Below are 24,889 nucleotides of genomic sequence, written 5' to 3'. Positions count from 1 at the left end.
CTCTTCTCTAAAAGAGTATTTTCAGGCACCTCCGCAGTCCACATTTACCTAAACGACAAGGATGTACTTTCGCGTCTAGAACCCTGACATGACAACGCCTACCTGCTAATGCCTGCGCCTTTCTTACAGGTCTGTCTTAGACGGTCGCAGGGGCGGGAGCCGCGCATGCTGGAATCCCGAGGCTCCTAGACCGGCCGCGCGGGGCCGCTGCGGGCTACGGGTTGCCCTGGTCCAGCCTATCTTTCGTCCCTCGCCCTTGTGACCTAGATCCCGGCTCCTAGGGCACGTGGGTTGCCTCCCACGGTCTAGCAGGCAGGCTGAGGGAGGGCTGGAGCGTGAAGAATGTCACACGGGGGCCTCCAGATGCTGCCCGGCAGGCCTCCATTCACTAGGCAGGCCCTGTTCCACGGGCGCCATAGAGATCGGGAATATCAAAACCTGGGGACAGAGAGGGGACTAGGCTTGAGGAAAAAACGGGTGTTTGGGTGGCAAGATGGAGACCTTGACCACCTGCCGCGTGCTGAGAGGACTGTTTACTTGCTGAGAGCGTGCTGTTTACTTCGTTGTTACTGAGGGAGGTCACGTGTGACTTATGGGTTGGTGCAGTTTTCCGACGTACGGTGTGATTCACATGGTTGATTCACATGTAGGAATTCTGGTGCTCTCGTGCCCGTTTCTGGTTTGGAAACAGGAGGAAAAGGGTCTGCGTGGAAACAGGGGAGAGGGTGAACATGGGCCTCAGGAGGTTAGTCAAGCCTCTGATCAGGCAGAGGGTAGTGTCCCAGTCACACACGCGTCACCTCCTCCCTGTCTTCCTCTCGGCATTTGGTTCCTCCGCCCTTCTTCCCTCCCTCCTCGATGGACCTAGTCTCCTGATATCCATCTGGATGAGCCAGCCAGAGGGACCGGCTCTATCAGAGACAAGCAAACAACTGTGGGCGGGGAGAGCACTCCTGAGCTACCAGTGGAGCTCCCGTGAGAAGGAGAGAGAGCGAGCGAGCCCAGGAACATCTCAGAGCTGGGCCCCTCTCCAGGCTCACCCTCCCCCAACCCCTATCCTTCTTCTGCCCAGGAGACGACTCTGCTCTGCCTGTAGCTCACCTTCTCTGGGCCAGCTACTGTTTTTGGTTATTGAGTCCCACCATGGCAGTTTACCGCCTGTGTGTAACCACTGGTTCCTACCTGAAGGCTGGCACACTGGACAACATCTATGCTACTTTGGTGGGCACCTGTGGTGAGAGCCCCAAGCAGAGGCTGGATCGTGTGGGCAGGGACTTTGCCTCTGGATCGGTGAGTACACAGGAGAGATTGGGGACCTCTAAGGAACAGACCTCTAAGGTTCAGACCTCACGGAGAACCTGATAGAGCTGAGGGTTACTCTTGTTAGATTCCTCAAGTCTTGCTGAACTCAGGATGATGACCATAACTTTATCACCATTTTATTTCATTTTGAACGATGAGACAAGGCTGTGGAGAAGGAGCACTTACAAGCGGCTCTGGGGACTTTCTCTGGCTTCCGGCTCCTCCTCCTATTTATTGTTGTTGTTGTTAGTGGCTTTTCCAGACAGGATTTCTCTGTGCAACCTCGACTGTCCTGACGCTCACTCTGTAGACCAACCAGGCTGGCCTCGAACTCAGAGAAGTGCCTGCTTCTGCCCCTTGAGCGCTGGGCTTAAAGGCGCGCATCACCACTGCTTGGCCCGGCTCCTCCCTTTAGTGACCCTAGAATTTTGCCAAAGCTTCCTCACTTTGACCATGGATTTCCTGTTCTCTGGAAGGGGTTTGCTTCCCTTTTTCCGCCGCTAGGAGAGTTTGCCCTACATAAAAGTGCACTATTGGCCAAGGAGGCTAGGAATGCTAGCAAAACTCCGCACAGGCACTAAGTGTAGTGCCTATTTCTATATGAAGACAGGCTCTTTTTTTCATTCACACAAAGGAACCACATGGATCAGCAAGCGCTCAGGCTTATCTGCCAGAATAAATGGAGGTTCTAATGCACCTTTCCCAGTGCAAAGATGCCGCGGCAGTTCCTTCTCTCACTGTCTTGCTTGTGCCTCCATCACTCCAGGTTCAGAAGTACAAGGTGCGCTGCGCAGCAGAACTGGGTGAGATCTTGCTATTGCGCTTACACAAGGAGCGCTTTGCTTTCTTCCGCAAGGACCCCTGGTACTGCAGTCGCATCAGCGTCACTGCCCCAGACGGCACGGTGACTCACTTTCCCAGCTATCAGTGGATTGAGGGCTACTGTACCGTGGAGCTGCGGCCAGGAACAGGTGGGCCAGGGCCAGGGACTGCACAGTACTGCAGCAGCTTCTTTTGGGATTAGGAATCGAGTCTCTCAGAACTCAGGGTGTAGGGAAATAGGACTGGGGTTAGGAATGCTGGGATCTAAAAGTAGATAACTTTTGATAAAGAGCATTGTTAAGCCCCGACATACAAGCGCTTTCTGAGTAGTGTTTTTTCCTCCGGAGGCACACACAGGTAGGCACACACAGACAGCCACACACAGATGGGCACACACAGGCGGGCACACACAGACAGCCACACACAGACAGGCACACATAGACAGGCACACACAGGCAGTCACACAGGCAGGTACACACAGACAGACATACACAGACAGACATACACAGACAGACACACACCGACAGGCACACACAGATAGGCACACATAGACAGGCACACACAGGCAGGTACACACAGGCAGGTACACACAGACAGACATACACAGACAGACATACACAGACAGACACACACCAACAGGCACACACAGACAGGTATACACAAACAGGCGCATACAAACAGGTACACAAAGGCAGGCACACACAAGCAGGTACACACAAGCAGGCATACACAGACAGGCACACCAGATGCAGGCAGATACTCTCACACCAGGCAACTGACAATCCATGGCATCCTGCTGCATTTCTCTAGAATATGTTTCTCTAGAGCTCAGAAAGTAATTAACTTACAAGCTAGATTTCAACAAGTAGAAAAGTCATGGGTATTTCGAGAATTTAGCTGCAAAGACCCTGTGCCCTACTTCCTTCTAGCTTTTCTGGTAGGGAGGAAGTGTCTGGGAAGTGAGTTAGGCACTCTTGTTAAATTTTGAATTTCAAGGATACTGGTGTGAACTTTTTCTGCTTCCAGAACTGTCTGTTCCACAGAGGCAACACTAGGGTTGCACTGTGTGTGTGTGTGTGTGTGTGTGTGTGTGTTGATATGTCTCAGAGGTGAGAGATGGGTACTCTGTGTTAAGGTGAGGCAAGTGAACACTATCCACAGCAGACAAAGCACTTTTCATGACTTTACTATCAATCCCCACTCACCATCAGAGGACATGGTGGCTTTATTAAAATGTATTTATTCAACAATTATCAAGTATATGCTATGAACATGATGCCAGACACCAAGTCAGACCCTGGAAGGGCAAACAATGAGTGTGATGTGACTGTTCTCCTCAAGGAGAATATTATCTAGACAGGAGACAGACATGAGCAGTTAGGAATATGGCAATGGCTTCAAACCCATGGAGAATGGACAAAGAGTGTGTGGACATTCCCCAGGTAATGCACATGGAGATAGCATAGATCAAGACTTAGAGAGTTCAGACACATTGTCAGTAGGAAGCAGTTTGAAAAGAGATTGATATGAAGACTGGTTTTCATTCCCTACAGCAAGAACCATCTGTCAGGATTCCCTCCCCCTCCTTCTGGATCACAGGAAACGGGAACTCCAGGCCCGCCAAGAATGCTATCGGTGAGAACGGCCTACTTTGACTTTTAGTCACATCTTTATTCTGACTTCAGCTTTACTAATATTATTCCTAACTCTGACTTCAGTTAAAACCGTGGGAACTCAATTCTGATCAGCATCGTCTCTCAAACTTAATTCCACTCTAACACTGAACTTGAATCTGGACCCAGACTACCAATATCAACAGTCACCTTGGACTGGGAACGTAGCTGTGTCTCAAGAGTTGAGAGCTTGCCTAGCATTCTTTAGGTCTCAAGTTTGATCTCTCACATACTCGTATAAACCCCAAATTTGCCGGGCGGTGGTGGCACATGCCTTTAATCCCAGCACTAGGGAGGCATAGGTAGGTGGATCTCTGTGAGTTCAAGTCCAGCCTGGTCTACAGAGAGAGGTCCACAATAGGTAAGGCACAGAGAGACCCTGTCTTGAAAAAAGCAAAAACCAAATTCAAAATCCCAAAACACAAACCAAAAAAACTTCCCACTAACAACAACAACAAAACAACCCCCAAATCCAACACTTATCCAAGACCATCAAATTGCCAGTCTCATCCTCTGAGTGGCCCTGATGGAACCCAGGTCTCCATATTGGAAACAGTACTAAATTTACCAATCTTAGTGCCCCCTCATACTCAGGTAGCCCAGGCTGGCCTATCTCAGCCTTCTGATTGTCGGGATTCCTGGTGTGTGCCATCACACTCTGTTTATCTTAATAATAACAGAAGCCCATCTCTGGGGCTTAGGGGTGTGGTTCAGTCGTACAACATGTGCTTAGCATGCACAAGATTCCGAGTTTCGCTTCCTATCTGAGGTTCAGTATCTTCACAGAAAAAATCCAATTCTTTGTCACATAGCCAGAAAACAGAAGCTGCAGTGGTCACCTGAAGTCATACTTTTAGAAGCTAAGGATTCTGTTTATCCCAAGATGACCCTAACTCTTCTGCCTCCTCCCCTGGGCAGCTGGAAGATCTATGCCCCTGGTTTCCCTCGCATGCTGGATGTCAGCAGCTTTGAGGAAATAGAGTCAGATAAGAAATTTGCCTTGACCAAGACAGTGCCTTGTGCGGACCAGGATGACAAGTGAGAACCAATGCTTGGAAAGGGGGTGGAGGGGCGGGATGCAGATGGTTGCTGAGATGGGACCTGGCGGCATGGAAGGGGGTATTGGAGCCCATGAGGAGGACAGTTTATTCACCTCTCAGGGGCGGGGGGCGGGGCAGTGATGGTCCTGAAGTGTTTGTGGAGGCGAAAGCCCTTCCTTCTGACTGGGAGAAGAAAGGGCGGGTTGAGGCGATGAGTGGAGAACTAGACCACCCGGGGACGAGGCTGAGAAAAGGAATCGAGGGGGCCAGGCTCCAGGCCCACTGACTGGTTTCTGTCCTCTCTCCCTGCCTCTCCGCAGCTCTGGGAACCAGTACCTGCCAGGCTTTCCCATGAAAGTTGACATCCCATCCCTGCTGCACATGGATCCCAACATTCGCTACTCAGCCACCAAGACGGCCTCGCTGATCTTCAATGCCATCCCTGCGTGAGCGCGTTGCCTCCCCTGCCGTTCTGTCCTCTGTTCCTTCTTCCCTACTCCTGCCCTGGTCCCTCACAGGACAGGCCCCAGCCGTTCTCTCTGCACCCATTTCCCCTCCCACAGATCTTTACAGTCCTCTTTCCTTCCTCCTAGATTCCCTTTGCCTTGTCCTTCGGTCTCCTGCCCTATGCCTGTCCTTCAGGGCACTTGCTCTGGACAGAGCATGGGTCTCAGGGACCATAGGAAGTAGGATAGAGAGGCTCTGTCCTTACGTCTTGAGGAGGTGAAGCCAGACCATGTCAGGTTCAACTCCAAAGCCCATATTTTCTGGATGTTTAAGTTTAATTTTTTTGTTTTTGTTTTTTGTTTTGTTTTATTTTTTGAGACAGGGTCTCTCTAAATAGCCTGACTGTCCTGGAACTCACTGTGTAGTCCAGGCTGGCCTTGAGCCCACAAAGGAGTGCTGAGATTAAAGGCCTGTACCATCATGTCCTGCCAAATACAACTTTAATTTTTACAGTCTCTGGACAATTGTCTGAAGGGTAAAATGACCCACTTACTCGGACATCATAAGTCTAAAATTTATGATTTTTTTTTAAAAAATGTGTGTGTGTGTGTCTATGTGAGTGCTTGCCATAAGTGTGCAGGTGCCCACAGAGGCCAGAAAATGGCATCAGATCAGTTCCAGGTGGTTGTCAGCTGCTCAGTGTGTGTGCTATTGAACCCAGGCTCTTTGAGAGAAGCTAGTGCTCATAATCACTGAGCCATTGTAAGTTTTAAGGAAAGGCAAGTGAGATAATACCAAGCTCAATAGAGAGAGGGTCCCTTCAAGGAGATGCCTTTTGGTAGAAGGAATCCACGGGACCACTAAGGAGGCGTGCATACGGTTAATGAGCTGTCGGGGCGTTCATGATCAGTTTGAGTCAATGGCTAGGATGTTCAGTGTGTAGGACCAGAGGGAGGAGCCCTACAGCCCCTGGGTACAAGCAGAAGATGGAGGCTAGGGAGGCTTAGGGTGTGGCTCTTAGAAGGGCTGGATTGAAACAAGCCTGGCAGGGAAGAGCTGAGAGGACAGCAGGTGACGGCTGAGTCCAGGGCGGGGACAGTGAGCCAAGGGTTCTTTGAGGAAACTCATCTGGAGTTGCACGTGGAGGCCCAAAGGAGGACAAGACAAGAACCGGGTCTTCACTTCCGGCGCACGTGTGTCTAGAACGTTCCTGCATATGTGTGTCTAGAATGATTCCTTCCAAAGAGGACAAGTGGAAGAGGGTGGAGGGAGGCAGGAAAGATTGTCTGTGATGGACGGCTTGTCCATCAGCCACAGGGAGCTCAGACTCCAGGACCAGGATGTACTGCCAAACTCAGTCAGGACAATGCGGCATTGGGGGACGGAGAGATGAGAAGGTTGTGAAGGTCTAAGCAGGAATGGGGTCACCAGCTGGGGGCTCTGAGCAAGGTCAGAGGGAAGGCGGGCTGTTCTCAGGCAGCCTTGCAGGAGTTTAGGGGGAGTCAAATGAAAGGCATGATCAAGGTACGCTGTGAAGGGCATTTGTGGCAGGCCCTTGAGAGAGAAAGTGTCTTTTTGCTTATTTGCCTCCTCAGCCTCTGCCTTCATGACTGAGTGCTTCCAGGTTTTCTCTGTAGCTCAGGGAGGCCTTGAGAGTGTGATCTTCCTGCCTTAGTCAGATGAGTAGCCGGGACTGTATGTAGGTTTGCGCTACTCGGCTCAACTCTGCCTAGGTTGTTTGGTTGTGCCTGGAAAGTACTCAGCAAATGTTTGGGCAGTAAGTGTGCCAGCACTTAAAGTGAGCATAGATGACCTTGACATTGGGTCTGTAAGGTCATGAATCTGCTCCCACCCACTGCCTTCCTCAGCTGTCCACACTTTTGTGCAGCTGTCTTAGTGACCCCTTGCTACAGACCTTCCCGTTCTGAGCTCCATTCCCTTTCCCTTAGTTTAGCTCATTTGGTGGGTGCCCATGAGGAGATGGGCACGGCAGGGTGCACAGAGCCGAGTCCTTTTCCTAAGGAACTCACAGTAGGATGGGAAGTAACAGATGCACAGGGAATTGAGAGGTTTCATGGCATGTGGGGCTTTGTCTTATAGGCAGAAAGGAATTATGGAAGGTCTAAGAGATCTTAGAAATTTGAACAAAGCAGGTCAAAACACCAGTGAGGGTGGGCCACTTCTGGCCACAAATGCCCTCCTTCCTTTCAGGGATGGCTGAGTTTGAAGCAGGACCCTGAAGTCTGCAGGGTTTCACTTGAGTGCTAGACTTTTCTCCCATGTGGATTGTTAGGCACTTAAATTGGGAAATGGCCCTATTTCTCTCTCCAGGCTGGGCACAGTGACTTCTACTGCCCCCCCACCCCGCCCAGTTCAGCTCTAACCTTCTTCTGTCCCTCAGATCCTTGGGTATGAAGATTCGCGGTCTGCTAGACCGGAAGGGCTCCTGGAAGAAGCTGGATGACATCCGGAACATCTTCTGGTGCCACAAGACCTTCACTTCAGGTGTGCAGGGCCAGGCAGCGGGTGCCGGTCTTTTACTGTATGCCAAGATCATGCCAGCTGCTGGATTCCAACGGGCTGGGCTCTGGCTTCATCACTGGCATCCTTCTCAGGAGTCCAGGAACCTCCTTAGGCAAGGATAGGAGAGAGGGTATAGAGAAACTCTGCTCACCCAGAAGAGACTCATGGTCATTTAAGTCCTGATTTTGGTCAGAGCCATGTGACTCCCTTCCCTTCTCCTACTACCACGTGTTCTAGAATTTGGGGTCAGAGAGTATTTGGTTCTCATGCCAGCTCTGCCACTCAAGTGGGCAAGCCACATCGCCATACTGGCTCTCAGGGTCCAGTATTCAAGTGAAAATGTAGATCTGTCCACCTCGTACTGTTCCTGGGGGGAAAACTGAAGCCATAATGAGGAGCAAAGGGCTGGGCAGGACCAGAGTTTGGAAAGTAGTTTCCAGACCTACTGGTTCCCTCTCTTGCCACCCCCCCCCCCAGAGTACGTCACAGAGCACTGGTGTGAGGACAGCTTCTTTGGGTACCAGTACCTGAATGGTGTCAACCCTGTCATGCTCCATTGCCTCTCCAGCTTGCCCAGCAAGCTGCCTGTCACCAATGACATGGTGGCATCTCTGCTGGGACCAGGCACCTGCCTACAAACAGAGCTAGAGGTGGGTGAGGGCCTTGGCAGTGGACCTAACAGGAGGGAGGCAGGTGGGTTGCCATTGTGGACTAGGGCTGTATGTGGAGGGTAGATGGTCCCGGTCTGTGGGCCCCATCCACAGGGCAGACCTGTCTACTTTTCAAGAACAGATATGGAGGAGGGGCCAGGTGGGATTTGGGATGGTTTGAGGCCTGTTTTAGGGTCTCAGAGATCTCAAGTGTTGAAGCCAAAGATAGCTGCTTTAGGACAGGCCAGCCACAAGACTGACAGGTGTAGCAGGAACGATTATAAAGAACGAGGAACTCTGAGGACCGGAGCAGATGACAGCCTAGTCTCTGTGACTGCCAAGCCCTCAGACATTCTCCGAGGCTGGGGCCATGGTTGGTAAACTCATTGAGTATTGTTTTTCCTGTTGTTGGATACACTGAGGTCAGGTCTCAGGAGGGGATTCCTTCCGAGCTGAGACAGTAGGATGGACAAGGTATTGGGGGAGGAGCAGAGGAAGTCGGCTTGTCCAAGCCCAGAGGCCGAATGAGGGATTCCACAATGACAGACTCATCAAGACCTCATTCCGGGCATTCTGGGAAGGGTGCGGTACTGAGCGTCGGCCTTTAGTGCAGGTAGCAAGAACTGCTGAATCTCAAGCTGGGGACCTCAGCTCCTCCTGTTGCACAGAGCAGAGAGGGAAGAGAGACACGCGCCGAGGTGGGGGAGGTCGGGCAGAGGGCTTGTTAAGTCTCTGTGTGCCTTCTGCAGAGGGGGCATATTTTCCTAGCGGACTACTGGATCTTGGCGGAGGCCCCTGTCCATTGCCTAAACGGTCGCCAACAGTACGTAGCAGCTCCGCTCTGCCTGTTGTGGCTTAACCCACAGGGGGTTCTGCTGCCGTTGGCCATCCAGGTGAGCCTGGGGGCGAGACTTTGGGGGTGGAGCCTCAGGTTAATAGGCTTGAGCCACACCTCTTACTCCTCTCGCCCGCAGCTCAGTCAGACACCAGGACCGGAGAGCCCCATCTTTTTACCCACTGACTGCGAGTTGGACTGGCTGCTGGCCAAGACGTGGGTGCGCAACTCTGAGTTCTTGGTGCACGAGAACAACACGCACTTTCTGTGCACGCATTTGCTATGCGAGGCCTTCTCCATGGCCACACTGCGTCAACTGCCGCTCTGTCACCCAATCTACAAGGTCCGCGGGAGACAGGGTCCGTACTAAAGGGGGCGGGGCATCCAGGTCTACCCTGACCTTCGGTTCACGTGACCTCGTTCCTTTCGCAGCTCCTGCTTCCCCACACTCGCTACACGCTGCAGGTGAACACCATCGCGAGGGCCACGCTGCTCAATCCAGAAGGCCTCGTGGACAAGGTAGTCTCCCCACCACGACCATAAGGCCCCGCCCCTAAGCATGCTTTGCCCCGCCCACAAGTTTTGCTCTGGTTCGCAAGACCCCTTATGCAATTCTCTCCTGCCTCTTCCCATAAGCTACTCCTCTTTGCAAGTCTTCTGTTTGCCCCGCCCCTAAGCCTTGACCCAGCTGGCCACTCCCAGCCGTGGGATGCACACCCTCAAAAGTAGGTTCAATGGGCTAGTCGACCTTAGCTCAGCCCTGCTCCCGCCTGATCCTGAGATCTCACCTCTCCTGCGTTGTCACTCTTGTGGTTATCAGTACCTCAAGGTCCCCTCCCACGCACACTGTAGATCCTCAGTCCGAGAAGCCTACATTAAGCAGGCCCGTACGAGTATTTGATCTGTGGTCCTTGACTGCAGGATAAATCGCAGACGCCCGTCCCTGAGCTGAGCCATTAGTCCCAGCAGATCTCCGGGCACTGTGGGTGGGGTGTGAGCCAGTTTGGGAAGTCCAGCTGTGTGTTGTGTCCCCAGGTCACTTCCATCGGTAGGCGCGGCCTCATCTACCTCATGAGCACAGGGCTGGCCCACTTCACCTACACGGATTTTTGCCTTCCGGATAGCCTACGGGCTCGCGGGGTCCTGAACATCCCCAACTACCACTACCGGGACGATGGCCTGAAGATCTGGGCGGCTATTGAGAGGTGTGGGGACCCTCAGGTCCTTCCAGCCATCAAGGTCTCGGGACCCAGGGGGCAGTGTGGACTCCTGTGTTCATGTCAGTTGGTTCTCTTGAGGCCCTAGTCTCTAGGTGTTCTCAGACTCCACCCAGCATAAGAAATTTTCAAGAGTAGGAACTGGCAGACAGGTCCCCTGTGCCATAGCAGGTGACTGTGAGCCGCGATGGAGGGAGGGAAGGGGCACCTTGTCCAGAGGGATCAGAGGGTCAGGGCTTGTGGAGGCAGGCAGGGCTTCTTCTCCGGAGTGGTGAACAGGGAGGGAACAGAATGATGGTCCCCTTCATTGCCTCCCAGGGAAGATACCCAAAACCTCATTGATTTTGGGGGGCAGGGGACTTATGGGGAGCCTAGGCAATGGTTCCTGCTGGATCTGGGGGTCCACTGAACTCACTTCTCTTTGGGGACTCTTAATAGTTGACTCTGGCCACCTGTTTCTGCCCTCCCTGAATGTCAGTGGGCCTCACCAGCTGGTTTCGGCCCAGGATCCCTCTCACTCCAGAGGCACCAGCAGTTTTGTCTTGCAGGTTTGTCTCCGAGATCGTGAGCTACTATTATCCCGATGATGCGTCGGTGCAGCAGGACTCTGAGCTGCAGGCCTGGGTGGGTGAGATTTTTGCTCAGGCGTTCCTCGGCCGGGAGAATTCAGGTACCCTTCTTTATCTTCATCCACACCACTCACAAGCTCTTGCTGATCCAGTTCTCATCCTCACCTACTTCTCCTGCATCAACCAGTTCTTATTACTGAAATCCACACTAATAAATTGCACTTAATGTGGTACTGGGGGTTGAACCCAGGGTATCACTCATGCTAAGCAGAGCACTTCCTGTCTTCTGATGTGGCTCCTCTCAACTTCTGTTCCTTTTTTTTTCTTTTAGTTCTTCTTCTATTTTTCTTTTATTGAAAATATTTTTAAATTATTTTGTTTATTGATTCTTTCTTTGTGGATCTGACGTCATGCATTCTGATCCCACTGTCCCCTTGCATCCTCCCTCTGCCCAAGCAACCTCCCCCCAAAACATCAACTTCTGTTCCTTAAATGCAGTGCCAAGCAGGAGTTGCACACCACCCTTCCTTCCTTAGTATTCTCTCAGTCTCAGGGAAGATGAGAACCCTTGCTCCCCGTGGACCTAACTCTTGGCTAGCCTGGCTCTGAGACTCCTGTCTATGCATCTCTAATGGCAGGAACCTTTCTTCTGTTACTCCTCCATGGTGAATTTCCAGGTTCAAAAACCAACACTGCCTTTTCCAAAGATCTCTCTCTCTCTCTCTCTCTCGTTGTTTTGAGACAGGGTCTCACTATATAGTCCTTACTGATCTGGAACCAGGCTGGCCTTAAACTCAGAGATCTGCCTGCCTCTACCTCCTGAGTGCTGGGATTAAAGGCCTGTGCCACCATGGCCAGCTGTTTTTATTTTTTATCCCTTTTTATATGTTTGTTTGTTTTGTGTGTATAGGGCGTACAACAACGCTTGTGTAGGTAACTTGGCTCCTCCCCCTACTGCATGGATCCCAGGGACTGCATTCGGGGATCAATCCCTGATGACCCTTACCCACTGAGCCTTCTGTCTGTATTGTATTCAAGTGGCTCAAATGCCCATCCGCCAGTTTCCTTTACCTTGGCCAGAGTCTTCTCAGTAGGGACGTGGCTTTTAGACGACTGATCGTTTCGGAGGGTAGTTTCAAGTCATCTCCAAACAGACAGCTGTTGCGGTCTTTTGTACTTTTTCATCTTTTTAGACAAAGTTTTTCAAACATATAGGACAGCAGAGTACACCCTAGTGAGCCTTTACCTACCTACCAGATCCTACAATCTTTTGCCACATTTGATTAATCTGTTGCTCTGACTTCTGGAGTTTGTTTCTTTAAGACAGCGTCTTACTATGTAGTCCTAACCAGCCTGGAACTCTGCATGTACATCAGGACAGCCCAGGCTTACAATTTACAGAGCTCTGCCTGCCTCTGTGCCCTACGGAGTACTGGAGTTAAAGGCATGTGCCACCACACTTAGCCCACAGTCCCATTCTGATAACTTTCTGTAGCTCTGGGGCTCAAACCCAGGTTCCTACATGGCAAACAAATGAGCTATACACACTTAGCCCTACACTTAACAGAAGTGTCAGCATTCATCAATGCCACCCTCACAGTTAGTCTACATCTCCCCTTTTGTCCTATTTTTCTCCACTGATCCAGTTGGAATAGGAGCCAACCAATTACCACCTTTTATTTAAAGATTCTTTTAACTTACAGCAGCAGTTTTTGACATTCTTTTGTTGTTTATTTGCTTTGATTTTTTTTTTATTTTTTGACAAGGTCTCACTATAGTTCTTACCAACCTGAAGCTCTGAATGCAGATCAGGCTGGCCTCAAACGCTAGGAGATGTGTCTGCCTTTCCCACCCTTGTGCCAGTGCATGCCTGGCACCCTGCTTTTTATAGTTCTACAACATGGCGCTATGGAAAAGCCCAGGCTCGTGTGTCACCTTTGAACGTATCTAATTGCTCTCTCCTGTGTGACCCATATGGTTCATGTCTTGTGTGGTTTCTGTAAATGGGAAGGAATGTATAAAGGTTGCACACTTTTGGCAAGAATATTTCATGCAGGTGATGCTGTCCTGGCGCTTTGCATCACATTGCGAAGCAGCTGATGTCAGCTTGTCTCGACAGTAACAAGACCAGGAGTGATTTCTAGGTTAAGGTGACGACAGCCAGATTTCTCTTGGGTATTTTAAAGGGTGATCTTTCCCTGTGTTTTGCAAACTTACTGTTAATCAGGATCCTGGCGGATTAACCCTGGCATATTTGTTTCCTATAGACTCAAGTTGAGATTTAATTATTTTTGGGTCAGCCCCCCTCTGTAGTAAACTTGTCTATGAGTTTATACACTACAGCGCTTTTCAGAGTGGAAAAAACTCTTCCAGTACAAACTTGCCCTGGATTTTTTTTTCGAGACAGGCTTTCTCTGTGTAGCCCTGGCTGTCCTGGAACTTGTTCACTTGTTCTATAGACCAGGCTGCCTTGAACTCACAAAGATCCGCCTGCCTCTGCCTCCAGAGTGCTGGAATTAAAGGCATCTGCCACCACTGCCTAGTTTACTCTAGGTTTTTTGTTTTTGTTTTTGTTTTTTCTCGAGACAAGGTTTCTCTGTAGTTTTGGAGCCTGTCCTGGAACTAGCTCTGTAGACCAGGCTGCCCATGAATTCACAGAAATCCTCCTGCCTCTGCCTCCTGAGTTCTGAGATTAAAGGTGTGCTCCCCCTGCCACTCGGCAAAACTTCTGCTCTTAAATGGAGCTTTGAGGGGAGATAGAGATGGCCAACAAACATGTCAGATGACTACTTATGTTAGGGAGGAAACCAGAATCTACTAGGGAGAATATTTCATACAGAGAGTCAAAGAATGACTGACGGAGGAGCTAGAACTTGGGGAGATCTCAAGGGGTCGAGGATATTAATTGAGATGAGAATACTCAGGCAGTGGTATAGTAAGTGTCAGGCCCTGGGGTCTGGCTGTACCAGTGTGCTTGAGGAATATCACAAAGGCTAGGTAGCCAGAGTAGAGTAAGTAAAGGGAAGAAAGAAGGAGCAGAGAAAGCGAGCAATGGAGGGACTCTTTAGAAGGTTCTAGTGAAAGGTGACATCATGTGATTTATGATGTGTGTGTGCGTGCGTGCGTGCGTGTGTGTGTGTGTGTGTGTGTGTGTGTGTACACGCGGTGGGGGTCAAATTCAGGGCCTTGTGTATGTTCTACACCCCTCCAACTCCTGATTTAGCCCCACAAAGGAAAAAGGTGGAAGTGACAGGAGAGATGGTGGCAGGAAAGCGTGGTGGTGAGGGAAGATGGGCTTTTGGAAGTCTTTGCTGATATGTGCAATGTGAGGTAAGAGGAGCTGTGAGCACCAGCTGGATAAAGACTACAGTTGTCTTGCCAGACATGGTGGTACCTGTCTTTAACCCCCGCACTAGGGAGGCAGAGACAGGCGGCTCTCCTCCATGAGTTTGAGGCCAGCCTGGTCTACAGAGTGAGTTCCAGGACTCCTAGAGCTACATAGAGACCTTATATTAAAACAAACAAACAAACAAACTGGGGAATGGTAGCTTGGGCCTTTAATCCCAGCATTTAGAAGGCAGAGGCAGGAGGATCTCTAATTTGAGGCCAGCCTGATCTACAAATCAAGTTTCAGGACAGCCTGGGCTGTTACATAAAAAACCCTGTCTTGAAAAATAAAACAAACAAAAAAGTACAGTACACACACACACACACACACACACGTACCAAAATCCATGCTCTTTTCTCTGGGATGTTTGCTTTCTCCTTAAGACCCACATTGGTATTTAGCCAATACTGGTTCGACTTTATTAAACTTGACTGTGATTGCACTCATCAGAGCAAGTGAGTAAAGCCACGGACTTGGATGAGGTTTGTGTGGTGCAAAGAAAGGAAGATGGAGGACTGAGCTCAGCCTGACAATGTTCTCCTCTGCTGCTCACTTATTTACTGACCTATTTACTTTGAGATGTCATCTCAGATTGACCTTAAACTCAATAAGTAGCCAAGGATAGCCTTGAAATGGTCTTCCTGCTTCCACTCTGGAATGCTGGGGTTACAGTCATATGCTACCAATACTGGGTTTACGTTGTGCCGGGGATCAAACCTTTGAAAAAGAAAGAAAGAAAGAAAGAAAGAAAGAAAGAAAGAAAGAAAGGAAGAAAGAAAGAAAGAAAGAAAGAAAGGAAGAAAGACATTCTACCACGGAAGCCATGCCCCAACCCTTCTGCATTATCTTTTGAAATGATGTTTTAATTGTTCTATTTATTTTTTATGTTCATCACATTTACTCATTTTGTATGTGCGTGTGTGTGATGCACACATGTGAGGAAAGGCGTGTGCACCATGACACATATGTGAGGTCAGAGGACTACTTGCCGAGCTGGTTCTTTCCTTTCACCGTGTGTTCTTCGCAGTCACACTCAGGTGGTCAGACTTGGTCAGCAAGTCCCTTCACTCATTTTTCTGTTTTTTGTTCTTTTGCTTGTTTGTTTTTTTCTGAGATGAAATTTCACAGCAGTGTCCCATCAGCCTTGAACCCCAAGGTTCAAGCAGTCCTGCCTCAACTTCCCAAAATTCTGGGACTAAACTGGGCGGTGGTGGCTCACACCTTTAATCTCAGCAGAGGCAGGTGGATCTCTGTGAGTTCAAGGCCAGCCTGGTCTACAAGAGCTAGTTCCAGGACAGGCTCCAAAAGCTACAGAGAAACCCTGTCTTGAAAAACAAATAAAAACTAAAATAAGAGTCTGGGACTGTAGATGCAGGTTTCTGCACTTGGCCTCTGTCAACTTTCTGTACTTAAGTCCTGCCTATACCTCAGCCGGGTGGGGAGGGGGACTCCTTCTCTTCCCCAGACGATGAGGCCTCAGCTCTGATTTCTGTCCTGTGTATCTCCCCTAGGTTCCAAACTGTTCCTTTATTCTTCCTTTCTGCTCTCCTCACGGTGCACTTTCCAGTAACATCCTCTGTGGCCAATCATCTCTTCTGCTAAGCCAGGCAGAGGATGCTCGGCTGGTGGTGTCTTGCGTGGATATTGGTCCCATGAGTGGAAGTAAATCATTAACTGCTAGTGTGGCCTAGAGATGGAAGTGCCTCCCAGGGCAGAGAGAGGCAGCTTGATGCTGGCTGTGTCCCGAGCCAGGTTTTCATCATTTCCAGTCTAGCGACCAGATCCTATCTGGATCCGCTCCAAAGACCAGAGCCTTTGGTGGTGGCCATCTGTGCTAATCTTAGTCTTAGGATAGTTGTAGCCTATGTCTAGCCTTTAATCTTTCACCCTTCCCTAGTGGTCAACCCCTGCCCCAAGAAACCCCCAGGAATCCAGCACCTCCCATCCACATCCACACCCTCTTCCTTTCCTCTCCACACCCAGGCTTCCCAAGCCGGCTGTGCACTCCAGGAGAGCTCGTGAAGTATCTCACCGCAATCATCTTTAACTGCTCCGCCCAGCACGCTGCAGTCAATAGTGGGCAGGTAAGGCTTGGGAAAGCAGGCCTAGGGGCACTGGGCCACCCAAGGTGTTAAGTTCCAAAGCTGGATTAGGCTTGGCAATGGACTTGAGGTCAGAGTTCTGGTTGAGCGAATGGGTGGGTCAGGGTTAGAGTGGGATTACGATTGCCACTGAGGTCGGAGTAGTGGCTGGGTGGGGTGAAGGGCTGGTGTTGAGTGATGGCTGGGTGGATCTGCTTCCAGAGTTACAATGGCGACTCTGGGAAGCTTGTATTGGGAACAGAACTGACCTTGGCAAGAACTGGCCAAGTCGAGCATCAAGTTGCTTCAAGACACGCCAGCCCAAGGCTTTTGTCTAGGATTGCCTCCTCTCTGGGTTCCTCCTTTCAGGGTGACTCACTCTACCCCATCTTGGAACACTGGGTGGAGGATGACAAGGGGTGAGCTGGGCTTGTGGGACTTCTGGGATTTCCCATAGTCCCCTCACTTCTCAACTTTGAGAATTGGATGGCCGAGGTGGGATCAGGAATGATAGGAGCTTATGCTCATCCAACTGGGGCGTCGGGGATCTCTCCATAGCATGACTTTGGCGCCTGGATGCCCAATGCCCCGTCGTCTATGAGGCAGCCCCCACCTCAGGCCAAGGGGAACACAACAATGAAGACTTACCTAGACACCCTCCCGGAAGTGAACGTCACCTGCAGCAACCTTCTCCTCTTCTGGTTGGTCAGCCAGGAGCCCAAGGACCAGGTGTGTGCATGGAGGAGTGGGGCAGAGGTTGGGGGCTGAGACTAGGCAGTGAAGCACTCTGGAGTAGGAGGGTCAGAAGCCATTTATGTCCGCTGCTCATATGCCTCTAGAGTCTTTTCGTTTTCACAGGAAATGATACTTGATCTCTAAGGACACACTTAGAAGCAAATGCCACTTTAGTGACTGGGTTCTGACTTCTATGTAATTTACAAGTCATCCATCCACCCATCCATCCACCCATCCATCTACCCACCCACCCATCCATCCATCCATCCATCCATCCATCCATCCATCCATCCATCCACCCATCCATCCATCCACCTACCCACCCATCCATCCACCCATCCACACACCCACCCATCCATCCATCCATCCATCCACCCATCTATCCATCCTGCCATCTGTCTAATCATGCATTTATCCACCAACCACTCATTAATTCACCTAAGCATTAAATGTGGGGTTCCTCCTACATATCAGCATAGTGCTTGATACTAGGTATATGAAGTTGAATGAGACCCCACTTCACCCTCTTGATGCTTTCATGTGACATACAGGTGAATGAAGAGGGACATCAGACATCAGAGTGTTGTTGGAAGTGCTCGTATATTAACCGTTCAAGATCACTTCCTGAGTATACTCTTGGTATACAAGGCATCGGTGGGAAGCAATGCCTATTGTTATTCCCAAGGCAAGAACAGGGCCTTGGGAAACCTACATGGGAGAACCCAAGAAAGCTTCATGGAATAGGTGACATGCAAGCTGAAACCTGTGGAACGAGTAGGAGCTTGGCAGAGGAGGGGCAACGTTGGTTTCTAGGCAAAGGGAGGGACACCCAGGAGTGGAAGGGAGAGTCTAGGATGTTCTTATGATCGCGGAGGTTCAGGGAAGTGACCTGGCAGGGCAGGGTGAAGAGTAAGGCAGGACTTTGCATAGTATTTGTTCAGAGGACAATGAGGCCACTCAAGGCTTTTACACTAGAAGTGACTCGACTTAATTTGTTCTAGCAAGGGTGTTTCTGTGGCTGTGTCAGTGGCTGAGAGGGACAGGTTTGGAGAGAGGAGGTGAGGCCGCTAAGGAGTTTAGGCTAAAGTGAGCAGCAATTGAGTCATCGGTTACCATCATGGCTGTTCACACATTGCGTGTTCATCGTGCAGCTCAGCCCCCATGATCTTGCCTCCAAGCCAGGGTCACACGGCACCTCTGAATGCCCTCGTTTCTCATGGTTGGTTTGGTTTGGTGCTAGAAACATGGCAGTTTGTTTTTTTTTAAAAAATCTCTTTAACAACTTTTTCTTTCGTTATATTTTTACTAAACAGTAACATGTTTTGGTTTTATTTCTTGTTTCTCAGGATAGGGTTCCTCTGTGTAGCTTTGGAATCTGTCCTGGCACTCTCCCTGTAGATCCACCGACCTCTGCCTCCGGAGCGCCTGGGTAGCAGTTTATAGTCTTAACCACTGAACCCATTCTGTCTTTTTTTTTTTTTTTTTAAAGTCAATAATAGACCTGGGTGGTGGTGCTTGCCTTTAGTCCCAGCACTCAGGAGGCAGAGACAGGTGGATCTCTGTGAGTTCAAGGCCAGCCTGGTCTACAGAGCTAGTTCCAGGACAGGCTTCAAAGCTTCAGAGAAACCCTGTTTTGGAAAACTGAAAGAGAGAGAGAGAGAGAGAGAGAGAGAGAGAGAGAGAGAGGGAGAGAGAGAAAACCAATAATTCCAGAGGCTAAATCAGGAAGATTGCTACAAGCTTGAAGCCAGTCTGGGCTATCTAGTGACTTCCAGGCCAACCTTGAGCTACAAGGCAGTCCCTGAGAAAAGACTAGTGCTATAAAGACATGATAAACAATTGTTAACATTTTGGTTGCCAGCCTAGCTTTCATCAGTTGCACCCTCTCTTCAGCCGGAGACTTCTAATCAAGCCAAGAAAGGAAAGAACATAAATACACAGTGGGAATAGGAAAGGGAAACTTTACAGAGGAAGTTTTAAAATTGCAAGATTATACTGCTTACAGTTTCATGGACACGAAACTGGAAATCTGAACAAAAGAAATGACTTTCTAAGAAAACATAACAGATTTCCGAAGACGTGCAAACCAGACGTAAGGGTAGGTGTGGTGTGCAGGCCAGTGATCCCAGAAGAGTCACCCACTGAAGTCTGGGGTCAAAGGCAGCGAAATACAACTACGCCCGGTTCCTTTGTCTTTCAAACTGGAAGCCACAGGAAAAGGCGGAATCCTTCTCAGTCCTGGGAGTCTGATTCTCCAGCTAGCAGAGGCCTTGATCTTAAGGGAGGTGGACCTCATTAGAGGGCTCCAGTCCCTGGGTCACACTCAATGTCTCCGTGACCTCTCTAATTTGGCCACACTAAGCCTCAATTTCCTTATCTCTAAAGTGGGGGCTGATAAAAGAAGCTGTCTTCAGGGTTGTTGTATGGTTGTGATGGCTCACTTAAAATACTTAGATGTCAGCTGTAATTAAGAAAATAAAATTATAAACTCCTCTACTTAGCTCCAACAATCTTAAAAATGTATCAGCCAATAAAGGCAGAGGACTGTGGAGTAAACAGTAATGCGTTGTGCCAAGGCCTATTTTACTCTAAGGATGAAAGGTTGGTTCACCTTATGAAGTGTAGTGATATCGTTTGCTCCATCAATATTAAGGCGTAGTGTATAATTAGCCCAACACAGGTGAAAAGGCTTGATTAACGCAAACAGCCATTACTAATAAAAGCTTGTTTCAAATGAAGCCCCCATGAAGGAATTTTGATTAAAGCATATCTTTTTGTTTGATTGTTTTGTTTTTTGAGGCAAAGTTTCTCTGTGTAACAGTCCTGGCTGTCCTGAAACTTGCTTTGTAGACCAGACTGGCCTCAGCTCACAGAGATCCACTTGCCTCTGCCTCCTGAGTGCTGGGATTAAAGTCGCGTGCCACCACGGCCTGGTGCTAAAAATTTATCTTAAAAATGAAAACGAAAACCCAACACTGTATTTATGATGAAAATAGATGTCTTTTTAAAATCAGGGACAAGAGTCCGGTGGTGGTGCATGCCTTTAATCCCAGCCCTTGGGAGGCAGTGGCAGATGGATCTATAAATTTGAAGCCAGCCTGGTCTAGACTGAGTTCCAGGACAGCCAGGGCTACACAGAGAAACCCTGTCTCGGTGGGAAAAGAAAAAGAAAAGAAAAATTAGGGGCAAGGAAACAATGTCCACTATTATTTCTGCTGTTTAGCGGTAGTCTGAAGGCCTCCACCAAAGCAGTCAAATGGGAACAAGACATGTTAAGGTGTCAGTAGCCCTGTGCTGCCTGAAGGTTAGGAAGCTGGACCCATGCCTTTTGACCTACGCTATGATGGTGATTGTGGAAGGACAGTCCTATACAAGGATAGTCACGTTGCAAAGTGTGGCAATGTCGTGGTGATAGCGAGTCTATCTATGGCAAAGGTTTCATGATGTCAGATGACAGTAAAGACCTCAGAACCAGGAGGCTGGGTGTCCTCAGGGCTTGGATTTAGTAAATCTATGTGGTGCCAGCTATACTCTTGGACCTGTTTTCTGGAATACATTTGTTAACCGCTGTTGAATGGTGAATATGACTGAGGTCTTCGAGTTTAAAGAGTGGATCAGGCAGCTTGGCAGGAGGCAGAGGCAGGCGGAGCTCTGTGAGTTCGAGGCCAGCCTGGCCTACAAGAGCTAGTTTCAGGACAGGCTCCAAAGATACAGAGAAACCCTGTTTCAAAAAAACAAAAACAAAACAAAGAAAACAAACAAACAAACCCAATGGATCAGGGAAGGAGGTGGAGAGGAGCTGGACTTTTTTTCATTCTTCCTCTTTGAGATTCAGGAATCGACTTTCAAAATCAGAGTGCCATGAAGAGGGGTGCCAGCAGGGGGAGCACTCCAACTGGGTTGGCTAGGGTCCAAGTCGCAGTCTGCTCTGTACTTCTCGGGCTAGTGGGGAAGGGGTTCTTACTTTTGTTGTTGTTTTGTTTGTTTGTTCCTTGGATTTTTTTCAATATTTATTTATTTATTTACTTATTTATTATGTATACAGTATTTTGTCTGCTTGTATGCCTGCAGGCCAGAAGAGGGCACCAGACATCATTACAGATGGTTGTGAGCCACCATGTGGTTGCTGGGAATTGAACTCAGGACCTTGGGAAGAGCAGGCAATGCTCTTAACCGCTGAGCCATCTCTCCAGCCCCCTTTTTCTTGGATTTTTTTTTGGAGACAGGGTTTCTCCATAGTCCTGGAACTAGCTCTTGTAGACGAGGCTGGCCTCGAACTCACAGGGATCCGCCTGCCTCTGCCTCCCGAGTGCTGGGACTAAAGGCGTGTGCCACCACCGCCTGGCTTTTGAGTTATTTTTCTACTGCTGTGGCAAAGTACCATGACCAACACAAGTTATACAAGAAAACATTTAGCTGGGGTCTCGTGGTTCCAGAGGGTTAGAGTCCACGCTCGTCATGGTGGGGAGCATGGCAGCAGGCAGGCAGGGTGCTGGAGCAATAGCTGAGAGTCAGCTTATATCTAATCCACAAGTTCAAGATGTTTTGGGCTTGGTTTGTTTTGTTTGTTTGAGACAGGGTCTCACTGTGTAGCTCTGGCTGTCCTGAACTCACTATGTAGACTCACAGAGAGCTGTCTGCCTCTTGTCCTAGTGCTGAGATTAAAGACGTGGTGCCACCACATTTGGCAATTTAAAGTGTTTTAAAACTAGGAATGGTGTGGGCTTTTGAAACCTCAAAACCCACCCCAGTTGACACACCTCCTCCACACCTCCAAATCCTTCCCAAATCGTTCCATCAACTGGGGAGCAAACACTGATATATATATGAGCCTATGGGAGACATCCTCATTCGGAATACCATAGGGGGCTGTTCTGAATCAAGCTGCAGTGAAGTGGTGGTGAGTTGGGGTCGTGATTTGAAGGGCTTGTGTTCTCCGTGACGGTAGCTGATTTGTGTCTCTAGACAACACCTTGACTTTATCTGTTGACATGTGAACCTTCATTACTGTCTATCTTATCTTGAACATCTTCCTAACATCTCGACCTATTTTCCCCCCAGAGGCCTCTGGGCACCTACCCAGATGAACACTTCACAGAGGAGGCCCCACGGCAAAGCATTGCAGCCTTCCAGAACTGCCTGGCACAGATCTCAAGGGACATCAGGGAACGCAACGAAAGCCTGGCACTGCCTTATGCCTACTTGGACCCTCCTCTCATCGAGAACAGTGTCTCTATTTAAGCCCCACTTCACACCCTCCCAGAAGAAAGGAAGCTCCAACTAAGGGGAAGGCCGACTTCCTAGGGCCTTCCAGTCCCTTCCATCCTCCTTATTCTCCTCTGCCTATGGGACCAAGCTGGCCCTGACGTTATATAAACAGGCCCTGAGCTCTGAGAGATCAGCACAGCAGTGTTCAGGGTGAAAGCCGCTGACTTGACTCAAATGCACAATACACTCCTTGAAAAGGAGTTCTTTTCCTTGCCCTTCTTATGTGGGGATCTTCCTTCCACACTGGGATGCCCAGTTTGAGTTTCTGATCTCTGCTTCCACATCCCCCTCAAACCCAGTCTTTCACTTGGGGTAACTCTTTCCTTACCCCCTTCTCCCAAGCTCAGGACCACTAAATTCAGCTTCCTTCTCTGAAAGAGCCCTGAAACTGGAATGGAAGGTGTGTGCCTGGGTCTGCCACGGACTTCCCTTTGCCCCTAGCACTTCTAAGGGGAAGGAAAGAATCAGCCCTGCTCAGTTGGATGTCTAGTTGAGTTTCTGAGAACAGGAATTCTAGCCTGGCTTATGTGTCGCTCTTTCTCCAGCTCTCCTCCTGCCCACTGGCACACTATTGTTCCTCTCCTTCTTTGAGCCCAGTGACTTCAATAAAAGCTAACATGTTCGGTTCCCATTTCCTCCGTTATGATGATGATGATGTTGTACAGCGGCGGGGTGTAGAAGTGCTGGGGCAAAGAGCAAGAGCGAATCTGTGGGCCATATTTTCTGGAGACCCTATTGGTGAGTTAGTTATATTCTTGCCTTTCCCTCCTGGAGTGAGTCATCAAGAAGGGAAGGAATGCTGACACAGGGGACTGAAAGGAAGGAAGTAGGCATTTTGCAAAGTCCCAGAATCCAGGTTCTGGGTGTGGTACTATTATTAGTGGGGCTACTGAAATCCAGTTCTGCTCCTGGAAAACTCATTCCTTGCCCTCTTGCACATGGGTGGGGTTACATGCAGAACTGTGGGCTGAGGTCCAGGCAGAAGTGATATTTTCCTATCTGGAATTCACAGAGACGGTCCAGTATTCCCTGCTTCTGCATTTAGAGGCAACAGCGTGCACCTGTATGTCTGAGGGACTTGAACAGAGACTCTGATGCCTGAGTTGGCTGTCGGTGGAGCTGATGAAATTTGTGGGACTGTTTGTTATTGTAGCATAACAATATGAGCAATAGTTCATAACTGAACTGGATGAATCTGGACAGAATGGTTTTCTCCTTTCCAGTGACACAGTCAAGCAGTGACTGCACACACCTTTAATCCCACAGAGGCTGACGGATCTCTGTGAGTTTGAATTCAGTCTGGTCAACAAAGTGAGTTCCAGGACAGCCAGGACTACACAGAGAAACCCTGTCTTGAAAAACAAAACAAACAAACAAATAAAATATAAAGATTTGCTGTTCACACCGATCAGCTGTTCACATCCTCCCCCTGCTGCTGCAGGTCTCTGTTTCCTGTTCTGTCTGACTCAGGCCCAGTCTACCTTACCATTTGTACCCCTCGCCCCCTCAACAGAGTCTTATCATGTAGCCCCTGCTGGCTCAAACCTTCAATTATCATGCATCTGCTCCCCAAGTTCTGGCGTGGGGTCCCCTTTCCCTTCGGGGGATCTGAGCCCCTGTAATTTGGGGTCACAGGCATGCACCGTTCATTACCCCTGTCTCCTCTGCCACCTGAGTCAGATCCTGTGCCTGACCAAACCCGGTCATGGTTTCTGTCTGACTGGAGCTGCAGTGCAGCATCCATCTTTGAACGGTGACAGAAGGGACCGTTTCTCTATTCCTGAGGTTCTGGCGACAGCGGAATCAACTTTAGAATCAGAATAATTGGTGATAGCTCTGTCTCCTCTACCAGTGCCTTTTGTGGCCAAGGACTTGGCAGACTGTACAGGGTCACTTGGTTCCACACCAGACCACTATCAACTTCAGTCAGTGAAGATCCTCCAACTGTGCTGAAGTTTTCAAATCAGAACTGTCTCACAGAGCCAGGAAAACCACCTGCCTCCTCTCCCCATTCTCTAGCCCGGGAACTGCCTCTCTAGTCAAACAAACTCCTGTCCCATTGGAATAAGTGTGCGTGTGCGTGTGCGTGCGTGCGTGCGTGCGTGCGTGTGTGTGTGTGTGTGTGTGTGTTGATGGACATGAACTGTGCCAAAGACTGGACTGTCTCTTCCTGATTCTGGAAGAGTGGAATCCTCACGCCATGGCACGTGCGGAGGTGTTTGGGGATAGCTTGTCTTAAAGAGCTCGGTGATTTAGCTAAAACCACCAGGTTTTGGTTTGCTTTAGCACCAAGAAACTCTGGGGTTGCCCTCCTGTGACCAGCTGGGCTGTGATAGGAG

General features: G+C 49.5%; 1 protein-coding gene across 2 annotated transcripts; it reads left to right on the top strand.

Annotated features, from left to right (window-relative positions):
* On the top strand, positions 1-23,181 carry Aloxe3 (arachidonate epidermal lipoxygenase 3). Of its 2 annotated transcripts, none has more exons than XM_048448351.3 (16): positions 1-129; positions 1,073-1,290; positions 2,069-2,273; positions 3,678-3,759; positions 4,716-4,835; positions 5,158-5,283; positions 7,686-7,789; positions 8,285-8,457; positions 9,207-9,350; positions 9,432-9,635; positions 9,725-9,811; positions 10,328-10,497; positions 11,058-11,179; positions 16,450-16,550; positions 17,106-17,276; positions 22,344-23,181. In XM_048448351.3, exons 2-16 carry the CDS (start codon positions 1,144-1,146, stop codon positions 22,521-22,523), a joined length of 2,136 nt encoding a protein of 711 aa, XP_048304308.3. In that variant the 5' UTR covers positions 1-129; positions 1,073-1,143; the 3' UTR covers positions 22,524-23,181. The 2 variants fall into 2 exon arrangements, with proteins under 2 accessions (XP_048304308.3, XP_085551266.2); XM_085695140.2 differs by lacking the exon at positions 1-129 and adding an exon at positions 720-975.
* The last annotated feature ends 1,708 nt before the right edge of the window (positions 23,182-24,889 follow it).

This window comes from Myodes glareolus, chromosome 9 (assembly GCF_982192425.1).
Source record: "Myodes glareolus chromosome 9, mMyoGla1.1, whole genome shotgun sequence".
NCBI lineage: Eukaryota > Metazoa > Chordata > Mammalia > Rodentia > Cricetidae > Myodes > Myodes glareolus.
Note: the sequence above shows the minus strand (reverse complement) of the source record. Positions and strands in the feature narration are given on the sequence as shown.

Excerpts from the sequence above, each read along its gene's own strand:
- Aloxe3 (XM_085695140.2), top strand. The coding sequence starts at position 732 with ATGGGCCTCAGGAGGTTAGTCAAGCCTCTGATCAGGCAGAGGGTAGTG. Across the intron at positions 2,274-3,677 it reads GGAGCTGCGGCCAGGAACAG|CAAGAACCATCTGTCAGGAT; the intron begins GTGGGCCAGGGC and ends CATTCCCTACAG. Across the intron at positions 3,760-4,715 it reads GCCCGCCAAGAATGCTATCG|CTGGAAGATCTATGCCCCTG; the intron begins GTGAGAACGGCC and ends TCCCCTGGGCAG.